Source organism: Neophocaena asiaeorientalis, unplaced genomic scaffold (assembly GCF_003031525.2).
Source record: "Neophocaena asiaeorientalis asiaeorientalis breed wild unplaced genomic scaffold, Neophocaena_asiaeorientalis_V1.1 scaffold204, whole genome shotgun sequence".
In the NCBI taxonomy this organism is placed as follows: Eukaryota; Metazoa; Chordata; class Mammalia; order Artiodactyla; family Phocoenidae; genus Neophocaena; species Neophocaena asiaeorientalis.
In genome coordinates this window covers 902,692-918,743 of record NW_020173922.1, presented here as the reverse complement: position 1 = coordinate 918,743, position 16,052 = coordinate 902,692, and the positions used below count along the sequence as shown (strand labels likewise).

At 52.7% G+C, this 16,052-nt stretch overlaps 1 protein-coding gene across 4 annotated transcripts in view; it reads left to right on the top strand.

Moving 5' to 3' along the window:
* Nucleotides 1–15,784, top strand: part of MACROH2A1 (macroH2A.1 histone) — a 70,418-nt gene extending 54,634 nt beyond the window's left edge. For all 4 annotated transcript variants that reach the window (XM_024752203.1, XM_024752204.1, XM_024752205.1 and 1 more), the window contains exons 6-8: nucleotides 3,071–3,160; nucleotides 5,758–5,932; nucleotides 15,005–15,784. In XM_024752203.1, coding sequence (XP_024607971.1) covers nucleotides 3,071–3,160; nucleotides 5,758–5,932; nucleotides 15,005–15,170 — 431 coding nt within the window. In that variant the 3' untranslated portion in view covers nucleotides 15,171–15,784. The remainder of the gene's footprint in view (nucleotides 1–3,070; nucleotides 3,161–5,757; nucleotides 5,933–15,004) is intronic.
* Nucleotides 15,785–16,052: the final 268 nt, after the last annotated feature.

Below are 16,052 nucleotides of genomic sequence, written 5' to 3'. Positions count from 1 at the left end.
CCAGCTGTCCCCCCACCCCCCCGCCCCAAGAAGAGCCCAGTCCTTCCTAAACCACGAGTGGAACCGGTCTCCTTGGAATAATGACAGTGCTATGCTTTTCTCTCTGACATGCTTGCCCTTAACCCATTCATATGCACAGGTTAGGCATGAGTAGCCTTGGTGACATGTAAGTAACTCGGGTCCGAGAGCTCGGCCAAGGTTACGTCGTACATCACTCGTGGATACTGTCACAGCAGGTCCAGACAACCTGACTGGCCAAGGAGGAAAGACGGTGCCAGGACCAGAACCCAGGTCTTCCAAAGCCCACCTCAGTGCTTTTTCTCAGCGAACCATTCCAAACTAGTACTGAACCCAGATCTCTTGCAATACCAAAACAGTGATCAACCAGATTCACACATGGTCTCAATTGGTTCCAGTTCCCACTTTGATGTGTGAGAGGGGAAAAGAGGAAGCGAGGATGTAATCACTCCACTTCTCATACTTGGTGTGAATTCCTGAGTCCCGAGACTGCTGGAAGAAGGAATGCGAGTGCAGGAATGCTTAGCCCCAGTGATTAACTTTTACCCATCGAAAGTTCTTTCTAACAGTGAAATAGACCACAGGCTGAGCCTGACGTTTGTCCAAGCCTAAATTTTCGCTTAGGCTGTTTTGAACACTGATACTTATGCCTGCTTTCTAAGCATGAAATAATGCTCTTGTTCTCTCATGGGAGTAACACATGTTTATGCTTGGGGGCAAATAAGCCAATTGCCTTATGATTAACCCTGAAGTTAAGCCTAAAAAGCAAGAGTCTTACATTCAGAGTGTTGACGATACAGTTGAAATGGGCCTGTTTCTTGTTAAAAAGTACACGTGTGTCTACATGAACATGTGCATACATATGTGTGTGTAGGAGTCAAGTCCTGACCGGGTTGATTGCCTGCAATCTAGGGTTCAATTTTTAAGTTTGGGAAATGCATTAAGTGTAATTTAACGTGCAAATTTCACTTCTAATTAAAGCAAGATTTAATTATAAGTAAAAATTTTAAAGTAAACACTCTTCCTAAGATAAAACACCTTTAATTATAAATCAGCCCATTTTCTTAATATTTTTCTATTTCAGAAAGGAGTTGGTAGTATTAATACAACACCGATTTTACTTTACCTTCCAAATTTCCCATTTCTCCTAAAGAGTAGATAGGATAGAGAATGTGGACCTGAAATAGTCCTGCCTGGAGCATGTTTGTATCCATCCTTCAAGGTGGAGGATGGGTGAGGAGGGAAGGCCAGACCGGGTACAGCTGGGCAGCAGCATTTGGGATCCAGCAGATTCAGACTTTGGATTCATTTTTCTCGGTTGCATGGATATTTCGGGTGAACCTGTAATTGGGCCTCATTCACCTGGGTTGTACCCTCAAACTCTCCACTTCCTGGTGGGTGGAGTTGAGCCACGAGGCCCAAGCCTGCTCCCTTAAGCCCATTTGGCCACTGTCTCTGATGCTGAACTTTGTCAGAAACACGCAGAGGCTGCCACCACTGTCGGTAAAAACCTCTGAAGCGGATGTGTTTTCCCTCTGGACACCTCTGCCATTTAAAGCCTACTTCACTGCTTTCCAAGACAGGTGAAGGCTTGTGGGCAGTCTGGGCTAATGAGGAGGGACGCTGGATCCCACCTTAGGGATCCCAAGTTAATCTCTGTCTGACAGTCAGGCCATCTCTTAGCCGAGAGCTCCTTGTGGGTGGTGGCCTGCTGCTCACGTTCATTCAGGCCCCCAGACTTCCTAGAGTGGGGTGGCTTATAGGCAGTGCCTGCCATTAGCCCTGTGCCGTCTTACCTGTAACAGTGCCCAGGCTGTCTGCTTTTCCTTCTAGCCACTTCCTGGGGTTAGTTCACCCCACCAGAACAGCGTGCAAATGAGGCAGGTTTCTCTAAGATAATCAGTCCTGGTAATTCCAGGGTGAATCCAAAGAGAATCTGGGCTGGTGCATCCCAGTGCACCCTCACTGACCCATACCAGAATGTGCCAAGGGCACCTTGAATTTTCCAAGACAAATGGTGAATCTTAAGGGGAGTATTTTATCCTCTTGTGAGGAATGTACTTTAAAATGTGCACAACTGAGGAAGCAGAGCTTATGGAAGACTAAGACCCCATTCTGGCCAAACTTAAAAGGACGATTTTGACTGCTGCTTGCTGTCCCATGCGAGACGTTTAACCCACAGACCTTATAGGTGTTGGTAATCTTATTTGGGAACTTGGCTTTCATAGCAAGAGTTGATTACTTACCAAGTACCCTAATTCAAGAAGAGTTGCTCCCTGCCTCCATTTGATTTTTTTTTTTTTTTTTAAATCTGGTCCTGAACAGTTAGTCATCCTTCTTTAAGTGTACAAGTTCATCTTTAAGCTCTGTTTCTGGTGTTGCTCTCCTTTACCTAAAACGATTCTGAATCATTTGTGTGATTAAGGAAATACTGTCTGAAGCCTTTTTTTTTTTTTTTTTTTTTTTTTTTTTGTATTCACATATGACACCAGAGCTGCAAAATAGGAACTAAGCATGGTAACAGTGCTGGCCCCGAGGTGGCCAAGTCTGCATGCTCTCTCCCGGGCCTGCTGCCAAGAGGAGAGCTAGCTGCTGATGGAAGCGCGGCGTGCTTCTTCTAAAACCTCCTTATTTGGGGCTTCTCCCCAGAGACAGGAAAGAAAATCCAGGGGGAGGCATCAGCCTTGGAAGCCGGCACCATCTGCTTTCTCACGCTGATGGAAAGCATGCAGGACAGGCGTGCTTGCAGAGAACAGGCGTCTCCCATCTCCCTCGCATCTCTGGCATGTCCAGGATCACCCCGAGTCACCCCCAGATAAGAGGCAGCAAAGATAGCTCGGTGACCGGCAGTGCAGAGTGGTAACTGGCCGATGGTGAATCTCTTCGAAACGTCACTTTTCTGACTCAGCCAGGGCTTTGTTCCTGTCTTGCAGCTGTCTGGACATTTAGCCAGTCAGATCATTTTTAGTATGTAATCACCTGACATGCTAAGTGTCTGTGTGTGCCCTGAGACTCAAGGATGGCCATCTGACCTCGCCCTGTCCTTGTCTAGGAAACACGCTGGAGAAGAAGGGTGGCAAGGAGTTTGTGGAAGCTGTTCTGGAACTCCGGAAAAAGAACGGGCCCTTGGAAGTAGCTGGAGGTGAGGTGGGGAGGCACTGTGCTGATCTGGGCGTGGTGCATGCTGCCTTAGGGAAATGGTTTTACAGGACGACTTAGAATTCAGAGGTGCATGGCTGTCTCCGAGACGGAGGCAGAAGAAAGCCTGTTAGACTTTTATCACATACAAATTGTCAGGGGAACTTAAGGGTTGTGGAAATTGCCTTTCCAAGTTTTTTCTTCATTACTTAAAATAGCTTCTAAGTGTTTGATGTCTAGCCCTCAAATTTTAAGCAGTTACAGAAGCCAAGTTCGGCAAATCTAAGAGCTGAGAAGTATAGATAGGGATACTGAGCCATCTGCAAAATTGCTGATGAGAGATGCAAATGAATCACTTTCATTCAGCCATCTGTGTTTTTCATGCGAGAAATGTAAATATACATCTCTCGTTTGCCAATTACACCTTTCCTGATAAGAGGGGTATAAGAAGATGACTTGGAATGTGATGTGAGGAGAATTTACTGCTAAGAACTAGAGGCAGGGCACTTCTTACTGATGCCAGCCTGGATTTGGGGATTTTAGGTGGACACAGGGTTTCCCGAGCACCTGGGAGTCTGAACAGTGGGTGAGGCTGGCTCACCCCACCAGCTATGTGAGGACAGGCCACTCCCTTCCTCCCCTTTGGGCTCCAGTTTTCTCTTCTTACTAGATGGTTCCCAAGTCTGTCTTTCCAATCCTGTTCGTTTTTAAAACGAATCTTAATATGGGCATCAACAGTTACTATGTGACAGCCACACAACCTTCTCTGAGGGTACCCCAGGCCTTACCTCTCTTTGCCCAGTGACTAACGCACAAACTCCCATCCCGGGCTAGTCACGGGTCCTGGCGGGGATAAGAGGGTGGCATTGCCTTTGACCTCCGCTCTGCCAGTTCTGTTTTGCCTGCAAAGGGCATGGCATTGCAGAGAGTTGGTGGGGGCACAGTTACTGAGCTCTTCCAGGCAGTTCCCCGCTGGAACCGCCCACACTGAACAGGGAGGACACACACAGCATCAACTACCCAGCCAGGGGCTCCTGGCCTTTCCTCAGCCCCTTACTGGCACCTCTCTCTGTGCCAGCCCAGGGTCCTTCCTGTTGGTACTCCAGTTAAAGCCCATTTGGTGACCCTCAGCAGGAGGTGTGATAAGAGGTGGCCCTGATGCTGCCACACACCAAACTTGTCTGGTGACACCGGAGCCACAGCTGGTACAAACCCGTTAGACTTAGCACAGCTGAAGGTATGTTTGCCTGTTTCAAAAGCAAGAACACATTTCGTTCTTGATTTTAAGATCTATTTTAGAAAATGTTTTAAAATAGTTTTTGAGTATAAAGGAAATAATAGAACATATCCCTGTTCCGCTGTCCAAAGGTAATCACTGCTAACACATTTCTTGTCTTTTGAATGCATAGTTTAGCAGTTACTTCTCACGTGGACATGCAGGTGAATTAAGCCCCCCAGTCTCAAGCCCACAGTTCTTGAACCAGTCAGCAAGCAGAGCCAGGACTCAAAATCAGACTTGTGACTCTGGGATCAGAGCAGTTGCTACTGCAGCATGAGACACCTCCCATAAATCACTCTTCTCCAGGTTCTCCTAGCGACAGACGGTACCCGTTAACAGCCCAGACCCCTTGGATAGCACTGATGGTGTTCGTCACAAAGTGGGTTTAGAAAACGCTTGGTCAAAAAAGTTGGGGTGTCTTACTGGAGCAGTGGTGGAGACGTTAGTGTGCTCCTGCATAGAAGTCTCCCAGGCAGCACTCACCAGACCCGTTGGTTCCAGAACCACCACCTTTACATTGCAACTTTTGGGACAGGAATCCTGGAACATGCTCTGGGAGACATGGGCTGGCCTGTTATATATTTCCTGGTAGGAGCAGACCCAAGACCAGTGTCTTCAGATCTGACAAGAGGCAGAGAATGAGAACAAATCTGGAAAGGCAAGTCTGCTATGGAGATCTGTAGTTGGAAAAAGGCTCCTCTTCTAGGAGAGGAAAATAGTTCCATCCTAAAAGCACTGTCCAATTAATTCTGTCAGAACTAACAGGATCGGTTAGTCAGGGAGAAGAACAGGGCAGCAGACATGCAATCTGGGTTACTTTCCCAGGAGGTTTGTTCCGAACTGTGTCAGAGATTTATAGGTATTGATACATCATAATTAAATACACATGAATCCACTTGAGGAAAGGGCGGTTGGAGAACCCCGAAAGGCAATTAATTGGAGGCTACAAACATTCTGACACATTTGGTCAAGTTAGATGGTTATGGCTCGGCCTTCTGGGAGGGTAGGGAGAGGGTTTACTGTGACCTTGGCTAAAGTTCCTGGTTGCCATGCGTCCTAACGCCAACTTTCCAGGGGTGGGGGTTGGCTTGGCATCCCCCCACCCCACCCCGCCACCGAGGGAGGAGACTGCAGGACAAGCAGTTTCCGGCTCGAGCTTCCGTGGGAATCACCAGGCAGCAGGCAGCTGCAGCCCTCCTGGACCAGGTGGTCGGGGGGCCCGGGCAGACGTGCTGGAGCTGGAGAGCCGGCCTGGGCTCGGCACCTAGCACGCGTGCTTTGCAGGGGGACCCAGCTCACTGCTTCTGTCTTGTCCCCTCCAGCCGCTGTCAGCGCAGGCCATGGCCTGCCCGCCAAGTTTGTGATCCACTGTAACAGTCCCGTCTGGGGTGCCGACAAGTGTGAGGAACTTCTGGAAAAGACAGTGAAGAACTGCTTGGCCCTGGCGGATGACAAGAAGCTGAAGTCCATCGCCTTTCCATCCATCGGCAGTGGCAGGTAAGGGCCCACGGCCTGTCCCCCTGTGTATGTGGCCCATGCTTGCAGGGAGGTCCGACTGTGCCCATGGTCGGCTAAGGCTACTTTCAAGCACTTGCCTTTGTTGAGGAGACTGGAAGCTCGAAATCGGTAAGAACACAGACATTAAGTAATTGTGAGGGACAGTTGAAGAGATGTAGGGAGACAGGAAGCCTGAGGAGAGAATCAGACTTGAGCCGTGACAGCAGATGTCATCACAGAAGGTGACCCTTGAAGGACACTAAGACCTTAGGTGGGTGGGGAGGCGTGAATGCAGGGATACTGAGTGGGAGAGCCCCTCCCAGACCCAGCCCATATAGCTGTGTTACAGTTCTGTCCCCGAACCCCAGCATCCTCCACCTCCCCAAAACCTGCCTGCTCTCCCCGTGTCTCACTGCCCTGCTGATGGGGTGGATCTGAGTGGGCAGATACGTGAGAGTGAAATAGGGCTGGGCCTCCCCCACCTCCCAGCCCTGAAATCTCCCCAGGGAGGCTCACGGAGGCTGTGGGGAGCAGCACAACTGCCCCTAAGACAGACACACAACCCAGAGGGCCCGCACTGGAAGGGGGTGTAGTCCTTGAGCCACTGCTGAGGCAGGCAGGATTCAGCCACAACCCCCAACCACCCCCGCTCCCGGGTGGTGCACCCCCAGATGCCAGCACACAGCCCATCAGGTCCTGCCTGTCAGGGCAGCCCTGGGCTCGGGCTCGGGCCTGGCTAACCAGCTGCGTGATGGCACGCAAATTAACCCCCCGTCTGAATCCAGCCCCCTACTCTGTAAAATAGATGTGACCGCCCCCCCACGCAGCCTCTCAGGACTGCTCGGAAATTAAAGGAGCTCTCCAAAGGGAGCATGCTTTGAGAACTCTCTGCCACGATGAAGCTATGAGGGCTGCCTCCGAGGCTGTGTCTCACTGCCTGCCACATCTCCACGGTCCTCCCTACCAAGGGTCTGAGCAGCAGGCCTCTGGAAGGCTCGCCATCTGGATGGGGCACGGAAGCAAAGGGAAACTGGCCTTCAGAGCTGCCGCAGCCCCGGACTCTGTATCATCCCTGGGGCTTCCCATGCAGATCGGGAGCCTTCCAGGGTCTCTGCCATCAGTCCCTCCCAGTTCCCGAGGAAGGCGGGCTGTGCGGTGGCAACACAGGTCCCAGCACGCTGACGTCCCGTGACACCGCAGGCTGCATCGCCCTCCTGGGAGAGCCTGAGTCACAGTCCTCAGCACTATTCCGTGTGTGTACAGGAAGCTGCTCTTCTCAAAGCACTTCTCTTCCAAGCCCATGAGGAGGACCGAGAGTGGATTTTGCTGTTTTTATCTTGGGCGGGCCTTGTCATTCTGCTTCCCTGAACAGTGCCATCACTGAGGGTCCCACACCCCAAGCGCCAGGGACAGAGCTAGTCCGGGCGGAATTCCTGTCATATCTGCTCAAGCAGAGCTTAGTCGCTGTACCCAGAAGGCCTTGCTTACAGGCAGACAGGCACTGTGCCCCAGGGCTTCCTGTGGGCCGGGGCAGTCACACGTGACTGGTGGACCCACCAGAGGACCTGATGTGGGAAAAGATCTTCCTCTGGAGCCTCTGTCACTGCCTGCCTCCATCTGGGACAGAAGGAGCATTCCTCTGCAGTCCCTCCTGGAGGTGAGCTGTGGGCGCCACACCTCCCCTCTCTTCCCCTCCTGGCCTTGGCCCTGGCCCTGCAGTTCCGGGCAGCCGAGGCCTCCCAGACCAGGTGCTCCTTTGTGTGAGGGCCCCTCAGTCCTCTGCACTGACAGTGGGCTCTCCTCTGGGGCTTACTAGCACAAAGAAGCTGGTGTCGGGGGAGGGGCCCTGAGCAGAGGACAGGTGAACACGCACACGGCCCCCAGCCTCGCGTTCCCACACTCACTCCACCCTGTGCCGAGCTCTGCAGGGACATCCAGAGCTGACACGATTGTTGTTCTGGACTGCCATCTATGTTTCCCGTCACCATACATCTTCATTCTGTTCACTTCTGCCAAAAGCATCTGTTGAGCATCATTTTAAAAGTCAATACCATTTAAATGCCTGTTGAAAGCAAAGCTGACAGAGCTAGAGCATCTAACAAACAGCCTTTTTCAGTCGGCTCTAAGAGCACCTGGCGAAGACGAGCATCCTTCATAAGCTGGTCAGCAAGCACCCAGCAGGTTAAACTTTCCCAGGAACTGTGGAGAGGTGTATAGGTGCCCGATTCAGTCCCAGAGTCAATTCAAGACCTTTTTTTTTTTTTTTTACAAAGTGCTTTTGGATCTGAGCATAATTAGCTAACTTCCTGCTTCTCCCACCTTCCCAGCCCCCCACCTCCCATGGAAGTTCTATTCTTCAGCATTGCGCTGCTGTGTGACCTTTGGTAAATTAATCACCCTCTCTGTCCCTGGCCTGCCTTATCAGCTAGTGAGGCTAAGGGACTGCCCTTCCTCACACACGGTTCTGAGGCTCAGTTAATTAGTGTTTCGGATGCACTTTGATCTACTCTGATGAGAGGTGCTTCCGAGGAGAGAAGCAATAGGAGCCTTTATTGGAGGTAATAATTTCATGCTCTTTCATATGACTAGTGGGAAAATTTTAATTGAAGCGTAAAAGTCATGCCCATAAAAGAGCATCTGTTATTACAAACTTATTTACATTTTTCACGGAGTAAAAAGTTTTAAAAAATAATCAGTTGAAAGCTTTTAAGAGGGCGGAATGCCAAAGTCAAGCACATGTGCATAGCCACCCAGCCCCACATCTGTCGGGCAGACCTTGCCCCACAGAGCTGTGTAAACAGCTGCCCTCTCTTTCATGAGCAAAGACTGGGATTATACCAGAGCCGGCCAGTAAATCACAGTGGGGTTTAGGAGGGGAAATAAAACAGCTTGTTTGTGGCATCCAGTGTCTCTGGCATAAAAGTCATGTTGGAATTAAAACAATATAAATGCAAAACATGTTTGTTGGTAAAGAGCTGTGGGATCACTTTCTCTCAGCTGAGGCCCGGCATTTTTGGGCATGTGGACGATGAACACAGCCCTACAACTCCCTTCCTCCAGCCCATCGGCCCCCAAGACTGGGGGCCAATCTTAAAGCCCACTGGAGGCAAATGAGACCCGGGGTGTAACCCTGGCCTCGGGAAACCACCTCTGGCATCCGGACCTCCTGTCCTTGGGCATCCTGGTCACAGTATTGATGGATACCCCACTCCCTCCGCTCTGTTTGACATTAGGGGACAACCCCTCTCCAGAGAGGCAGTACTTGGGGAATAGCTAGTTTGGGGCTTTGATTAAACTCTCCTTAGATTTATGAGCCTAAAAGGAAAGCCAGTTTATTTTCTTGAAGCTACCACTTGTGGGTATTCACTGAGTCCCACGCGCTGTGCTAACCCCTTCGTCTGCAGTATCTCACAACCCCACAAAGTGAGCAGCACTATTAATTCCACTCAAAGGCAAAGACACAGAAGCTTAGAGTGGTCAAGTCACTCACCAGAGGTCACACGGCGTGTACTTGGTAGAGCCAGAATTTGCTCAGAGGTCCTTGGCCTCAGTGCTCTCGGTATTAGGCACATGGAACCCCTGCCTCCTGTCCCCTTTGGTCAACAGACCCACCTCCGAGCATCCCGCCAGAGGATCACCCCACTGCCTCTGCGCTCTCTGTGTGAGAGGATTCTAGAGAGCCTTGGAAATACCTCTTGGAATTCCCTGACCTGCCCAGGCAGAGCTGTCAGCCTCCCTACCCCCTCGGTGTGGGCCTCAGAAGACAAATATAAAGGACAGAGACAAACTGAATTGGGGAGAATTACTTATTAACCCAAAACACGTGAGCCCTGGAGTGAGAGAAGGTAAGAGGCCTCTGTTGGGTTGTGCTGCCCTGGCCTCTCTCTAGCTTTGGAGGCATTGGGCCCATCACCACCCCCTTCTGAATTTTAGCTTCACCCTCTTATAACCCACTGCGCTCAGCTCAGGACCTTGATAGCCTGCCCTTTACCTCTGGATGGAGTAGTCTCTGGCTGGGCAGTTACTCAAAGCCAGACAGACAGAACACAGGAACGCCTAGGAGCACAGTGTGCGGGAAACCTAATCCCAGCAGAGGAGGGTCCACATGGGGTGACAGACATTTTGCCCACGTCACCCAGGCTGCCAAGGCGCCCTGCCCTAGCCATCTCCCAAACAGCCAAGACAATTAGAGAGGTGGCCTGGAAAAAAAAAAAAAAAAAAAAAAGCAGAGTCCATCCAGAATCTGCTTTAATTCCTATTTAGCCTTCAGGGTCAGGCTCCTAATCTTTCTCCTCCAGAAGATCCATCCACGCTTTCCAACCCCCAGGACACAGCCTCTCCTCACAGCAATCTCTGGGTCCCTGATCAGCCGGCTCAGCACAGCCCCTGGCCTGGAGTCCTTAGCATCTGCCCTGTCCCGCCCTGGAGGCTGAGCTCACCAAGAGCAGGGATGAGGAGGGGCTCAGCACAGCTGGAGGGAGTAAATCCTCTTCTGTGTTGTGGCCCTGTGAACTCATGTCTCTGCCATCAGATGGGACAGTGGACAAGCAACCAATGTGTACAGCCCCCGGCCATCACTGGGCAGGTGATCCAGGAGGGCACCAGGTGGGAGGTAGCCCATGGGGTCCCCTTGCAACAGCCAGGGAAACTGAGGTCTAAGACACTTGGGAAAGGCTGTTGCAGACATAGCTGGAGCGACTTCAGGGGGAAGCTCAGACACCTTCTTAGTCGGGTCAAGGCAATAAAAAAGGTCTAAGTCTAAGATAAACTCCATGTGGGGTGGGAAGCGCTTGGCCGCAGGGGAACTTAAGACATTTGGCGTGAGCACAGCTGGCAGGGTCAGGAGCCGAATGGGAATAGGAGAGGCACCCATCTCACGGGGAGCAGCCTCTGCATCACCACCGCTGTCGTCACTGCCATCTTCCAGTGGAGAAAACTAATGCCAAGAGAGGTGAACGCCTGCTCCCGAGGGCAGCTAAGATTGAAACTGGAATCTGACTGGAGTGCAGAAGCCCTTATCTGCCCTTGCTCTAATGCGCCTTGAGGAGGTGCCATCTGGTCTCATCCAGAAGGCGGACGCGGTACGGCAGTAGAACAGAGTGACCGTCACAGAAGCAGTAAGCCTGAGATGGGGAGGACGGCACAAAGACCTGGCCAGAAGGGCTGTGGTTATTCAACAGAAGAACCCAGCCAGCCAGCCGAGAAGCCACAAGATGAGTGAGATGCATAGGCAAGCCACTCTCCTCAAGCTGCTCAGTACTGCACCAGGGGACCCCGACGGAGCCCCTGCCACACCGCAGCATGCCCATGGCCCTCCAAGAGAACTGGACATCTCAGACCCGGGCAGCAGCCCTCTGGGGCCCTGACGCTGACTTTGTCAGCACAGGGAAGCAGCAAAGATAGCAGCAGTCACCCAGTCCCAGCTATCATGGGGTCGGGTTGGGAAGGCCATTTCCCACTGTGTGGGCCTTTAGAAAGACCCTTCGAGACTACCCACTTTAGAGATGACACTGTCGATTGAGGGCTCTCTGTACAGTATTTTGTTCGATACACACAGCCTCCCCAGGTAATAAATACTTGATTACCTACCCCATTTCACCAGGTGGGGAAACAAGGCACAGAGACAGGGCCCAGACGCAAATCCCGTGTGGCTCCAGGCCACTGCGTGTGCCACAGCTGCCCCTGTTTTGAGGGTGCAGGGCCTCTGCACGTAAAGCACGCTTGTGAAAGCATCCACTTCCACATTCCATTTCATTACAAATACTTGTGACTGTGCCTACTAGAAAACATTTTTGGGACCCACCTGAAAATGTCAGGAAAGCCATCACCTCTTCCATTCCTTCCTGGCGGCTTGCGTGGTCCAGAGGGGCCATAGTCCCATGGCTGGGTCTCTCCTTTAGGCTGTGAGTGCCTCAGACAGAGGGATAGGTTTGTCAACAAGAGGTTTTCCTGGAAACAAATCATATTCACAGTTCACCCAACAGCAACCTTAAAGGACAAGGCCAGACCAGCCCAAGCTCCCTTAACAGTAGGGCATCCAGGCGTGGGCTGCAGGTCTGTGACCTTTGATCCCGACCTTTCTTCCCAATGCAGGTTCTTAACCTTTGGGCCCACCCTGAGTGCGTGTAGAACAGTGGATCTCAAAGCATGGTCCCCAGGCTCACCTCATCTGATTTCCTGGGCGGAGCCTGGCAGCCTGCGTCTCGGCCGGCCCTCCGTAATCCTGACAGAGGCTAATGTTGAGAACTGTTGATGTAGAGGAACAGGAACTGATGTCCCTTCGGTCAGAGTCACACATCCCTTTTCAAGGGTCCAAGGCAGAGGCATAGAAAGCTGTGGGAGAAGGTCTGTGTCAGAAAGCGCTGGGCATAGGCGGCGTGACCAGCCTGCTGCGGGTGCTCCACGGGAGGCCCTGCGGCCACACCCTGCGTCTCTGCACCGCACCACACCTCCCCTGGCTCGGGCAGAGCGGCCGCAGGGTGGCATAAGGGCAGCTCACGAAGCCCAGGCCAGGGTCAGCTCAGGCTGGGCAAACACCAGAGGAGATGGGCTGTGACCATCAGGCCACACAACAGACAGCTTGCTCTTCAGGGAAGTTCCACAGGCCCTCACCTCGGCCCAGCTCACCTGCGACGTGCAGGAGGGCACCCTTAGTGGGGGAGCTTGGGGCTGGTGGAGCATGGTCTCGGGCTTCCAGTGCAGAGGCAACTCTTTGCAGTTCTCTCAGCCCCCGCCTAGCCAGGTCGTGCCCACAGGCCGAGCTCTGCCTGGGGCAGCGGCCCTCGGAGTCCCTGGCCTGAGCGCAGGCTGCTTCCAGTGGCGGGCTGGGCCCCGCTGTCCTGCCGTAGCCTCGCAGCCCTGCCCACTCCCGCCTGTCTGCCCAGGGGCTGCCGCCGCCTCAGGCTTTCCTCACCAGGAACGAAATGAGTCCTTAGGGCAGCTCCTGTATTTACGGCAGGAGAGTAAACACTTGCTCCTTGTGAGATGTTTAAAATGGGCTATCATTCGCGTGACCCTGTGCCTGCGCTCCGCCATGGCTGGCCTGGCCCCTGCCTCAGGAGTAGGGTTGCTTGGAGGAAGGGCGGCCCCCATAAGGATGCGAGCTGGGTGCCCCACGACACACTCACTGCGGAGAGGCCCTCAAAGCAGAAGGTCGGGTTCACTCCATCCAGTGCTTTCCAGCGCGTGTCTTGTTCCAGACAGTGTAGCCTTTGTGCTCCTCGACTCCTGTGAAAATAGTCAAGGCGGCCGAGCCAGGTGTTGTGAGGACAGCTTCTTCCCAGACTGAGCCTGCAAGGCCCCAAGTGGGGATGGGTGCGAGGGGTATCACCTGCCACGCGGGGTCCCCACCCTCCCCACTTCCAGCACAGCCCCTCTTCCCACCACCCTCCATCCCAGCCCGCCTCTTGGTTCCCCCAACTCTGCTGGTGGTCGGAGCCCCAGGGTCTCCTCAGGAGGAAGCCGCCTGTCTGGCAGCCCTGGCCTGGCCGGAGCGCCCCTGCAGCTCTCTCTCAGACTCGGACCCTGGTCTGGTTCACAGGCTCGTGTGTGCTGGCTGCCAGGCAGGAGTGCCTTGTGCCTGGGGGTGGGGGAGGCACCTGCACGTGACGGGCCCCAACTCTAGGTCACACCCTACTACTGCCCGCAGGCTCCTCTGCACAGGCTGGGAACGGGCCTGGGGTGACACCCTGGTCCTCTAAAAAGGAACTTAGCTTCTAAAGCATCCACGAGTTGCTAGGGGTCCACTGTCAAGCTGGGTGAAGCCCTGTTTGATCAAAAACAAGTCGCAAGAATGGTTTTCTCCTTGGCCCTGAAAGGCTCTGAAAAGCCCTGAGTGCTGACAATAGAATAAGTGTGACCCTCCAAAAGAAGCCGCTGAGGTGGTCCACAACTCATGGCACTTAGCGAGTGAGCCTAGGAGAAATCCCGCACCTGACACATTTGAAAACCTCTCACCTGGCAGCAGGTACCCCATCCGAAGGAAAGCCCCGGCCGAAACTGGCAGGTTGACCCAGCACTTCGGACTCCACTGGACCCGCAGGCTCAGGGCAGACTGAAGACGATCTGCTTAGGAACAAAGAAATCCCCATGGAGACCAGCCCCTCACTCTCACCCTCAGTATCCTGGACTGTAAACCGGGGTCAGTAGGGATTTGAATCCAGGGCCACTGGTTCCAAAGTCCACGTTATTTCCCCCAGACTAGGCAAGTTGACACATTGCTACCGTGGTCCTCCTGGGTCCTCCTGCACCTGCAGCGTTGACCAGGAACAGCCCCAGCACACACAGAGCGAGGAGCGCCCGTCCTCCTAGTCCTGCTTTCACATTCTTGCCTGAGCTCTGAGCCCCTGCCTCCAGAATTGCCACGTGACGTTTACTTTAAATGGAATTGTATGGGAATTCACACCAGTTTGGCTTGGAGACTGGGATGCTGTCCTTTGAGATGAAGAGCCTACTTGTCCCAGGGTAACGACCTGCACGCAGCTCCCCAAGGCCTGGGCCTATGGGGTGTCCAAGCTGGTGTGTGCCGGGAGGTGGATTCCTGCCGCCCATGAAATCTGAAGGCCAGTGTGAAGGATGTAACCCTCTACTTGCATGAATGGAGGCTTGTGCTTCCTGGAGAAGCTCCAGCCTCCAGCCGTCCCTGAGGCTGAGACCCCCAGGGGGCCTTTGGGAGCCTGGGCTGTGTCTCAAGGCCCATGCTGGTCCCGGTGATGTTGGGAAAAGAACCGTGGGCGCTCACACTGCCTGCGGGAGACTACACTCAGCCCACACACCGCAAAACACAGATTCTGTCGCCTTGCTGGCATGCTGCCTCTCAGAGCACAGCACATTCTCCTGCGGGCCATGGTTCTCTGTCTACTCATTCTTCCCCTGTCTGGTGGCACTGGGCTGTCTCACGCCTGTGTACAGGCAGCCAGAGGTCGAGTACCACTTGTGGACCCTGACCCAACACGAGGCCACTGCAGCGCAGAGGGCCTCGAGGGGCTCGCGGAGGGAGGATGTGGCCAGGGAGGGGGGTCCTGTGGCCGCCATGGCCCCCTAGTTGCTGAGCCGTCGTTCTCTCTCTTGCAGGAACGGTTTTCCGAAGCAGACAGCAGCTCAGCTGATCCTGAAGGCCATCTCCAGTTACTTCGTGTCAACAATGTCCTCTTCCATCAAAACGGTGTATTTTGTGCTTTTTGACAGCGAGAGTATAGGCATCTACGTGCAGGAAATGGCCAAGCTGGACGCCAACTAGGCTGAGGAACTGCGGAACCAGCCCGCACCGTGCCCCCGCCTCCAATTTGAAAGAAAGAAAAGGAAAAAAAAAAAAAAAGATTCCCTCCGCTTCTAGTGGGAGGCGGGAACCCTTTCATTTTTTTCAGTTTTGCTCATCTAGGGAAAATAAGGTTTTGGTTTCCAGTTTAATTGTTTTTGACCTTCTAAAATGTTTTTACGTTAGCACTGATAGTTGACATTACTGTTGTTAAGCACTGTGTTCCAGACCGTGTCTGACTTTAGTGTAACCTAGGAGATTTTATAGTTTTATTTTAATGAAATCCTGCTTGACGCAGAGCAGCGGGGAGAGCAGTGTCTTCTACGTGGGGCAGAGTCCAGGAAGCCCATTTTGTAACCATGTGTCGTGGTGCTTTATTGTACACCCAGTGGCATTCTTTTTACTATAATGTTCTTTTTTTTCCCCTCAAGAAGAAAAATCATGAATCTGCAGCAGACTTAATTTTTGTTTACTTTTTGTCTTAATGATGGATTTGAAAATGAAAGAGTTAAAAGGCAGAACAGAATCTGTTGTCCTTAATTATATTTGCAATTTGGAATTCGTGTGAATTGATTTAGTAAAATGTTAAACTGTTGCGACTGGTGTGTTCCAAGTTATTATGCCCTTGAGTCCTAAGTCGGTTTCTCTCGTCACAGGATGGGGCACCTTGGGTGGGGCAGCCCACCTCCAGGAAGCACCACAGTGGCCATTGCACCCCCTGGGGTGGGGAGAGCATCTTCAGGCCCTGATCCCCATTTCATGGATGAGGAAGCAGATGTACCAAAAGCCATGTGGGTGGCAAGTGGGCGGCTGGTACTCCAGCCCAGATCTCTAGCCCAGCTCTCTCCTGCTATCTGCCCCCTC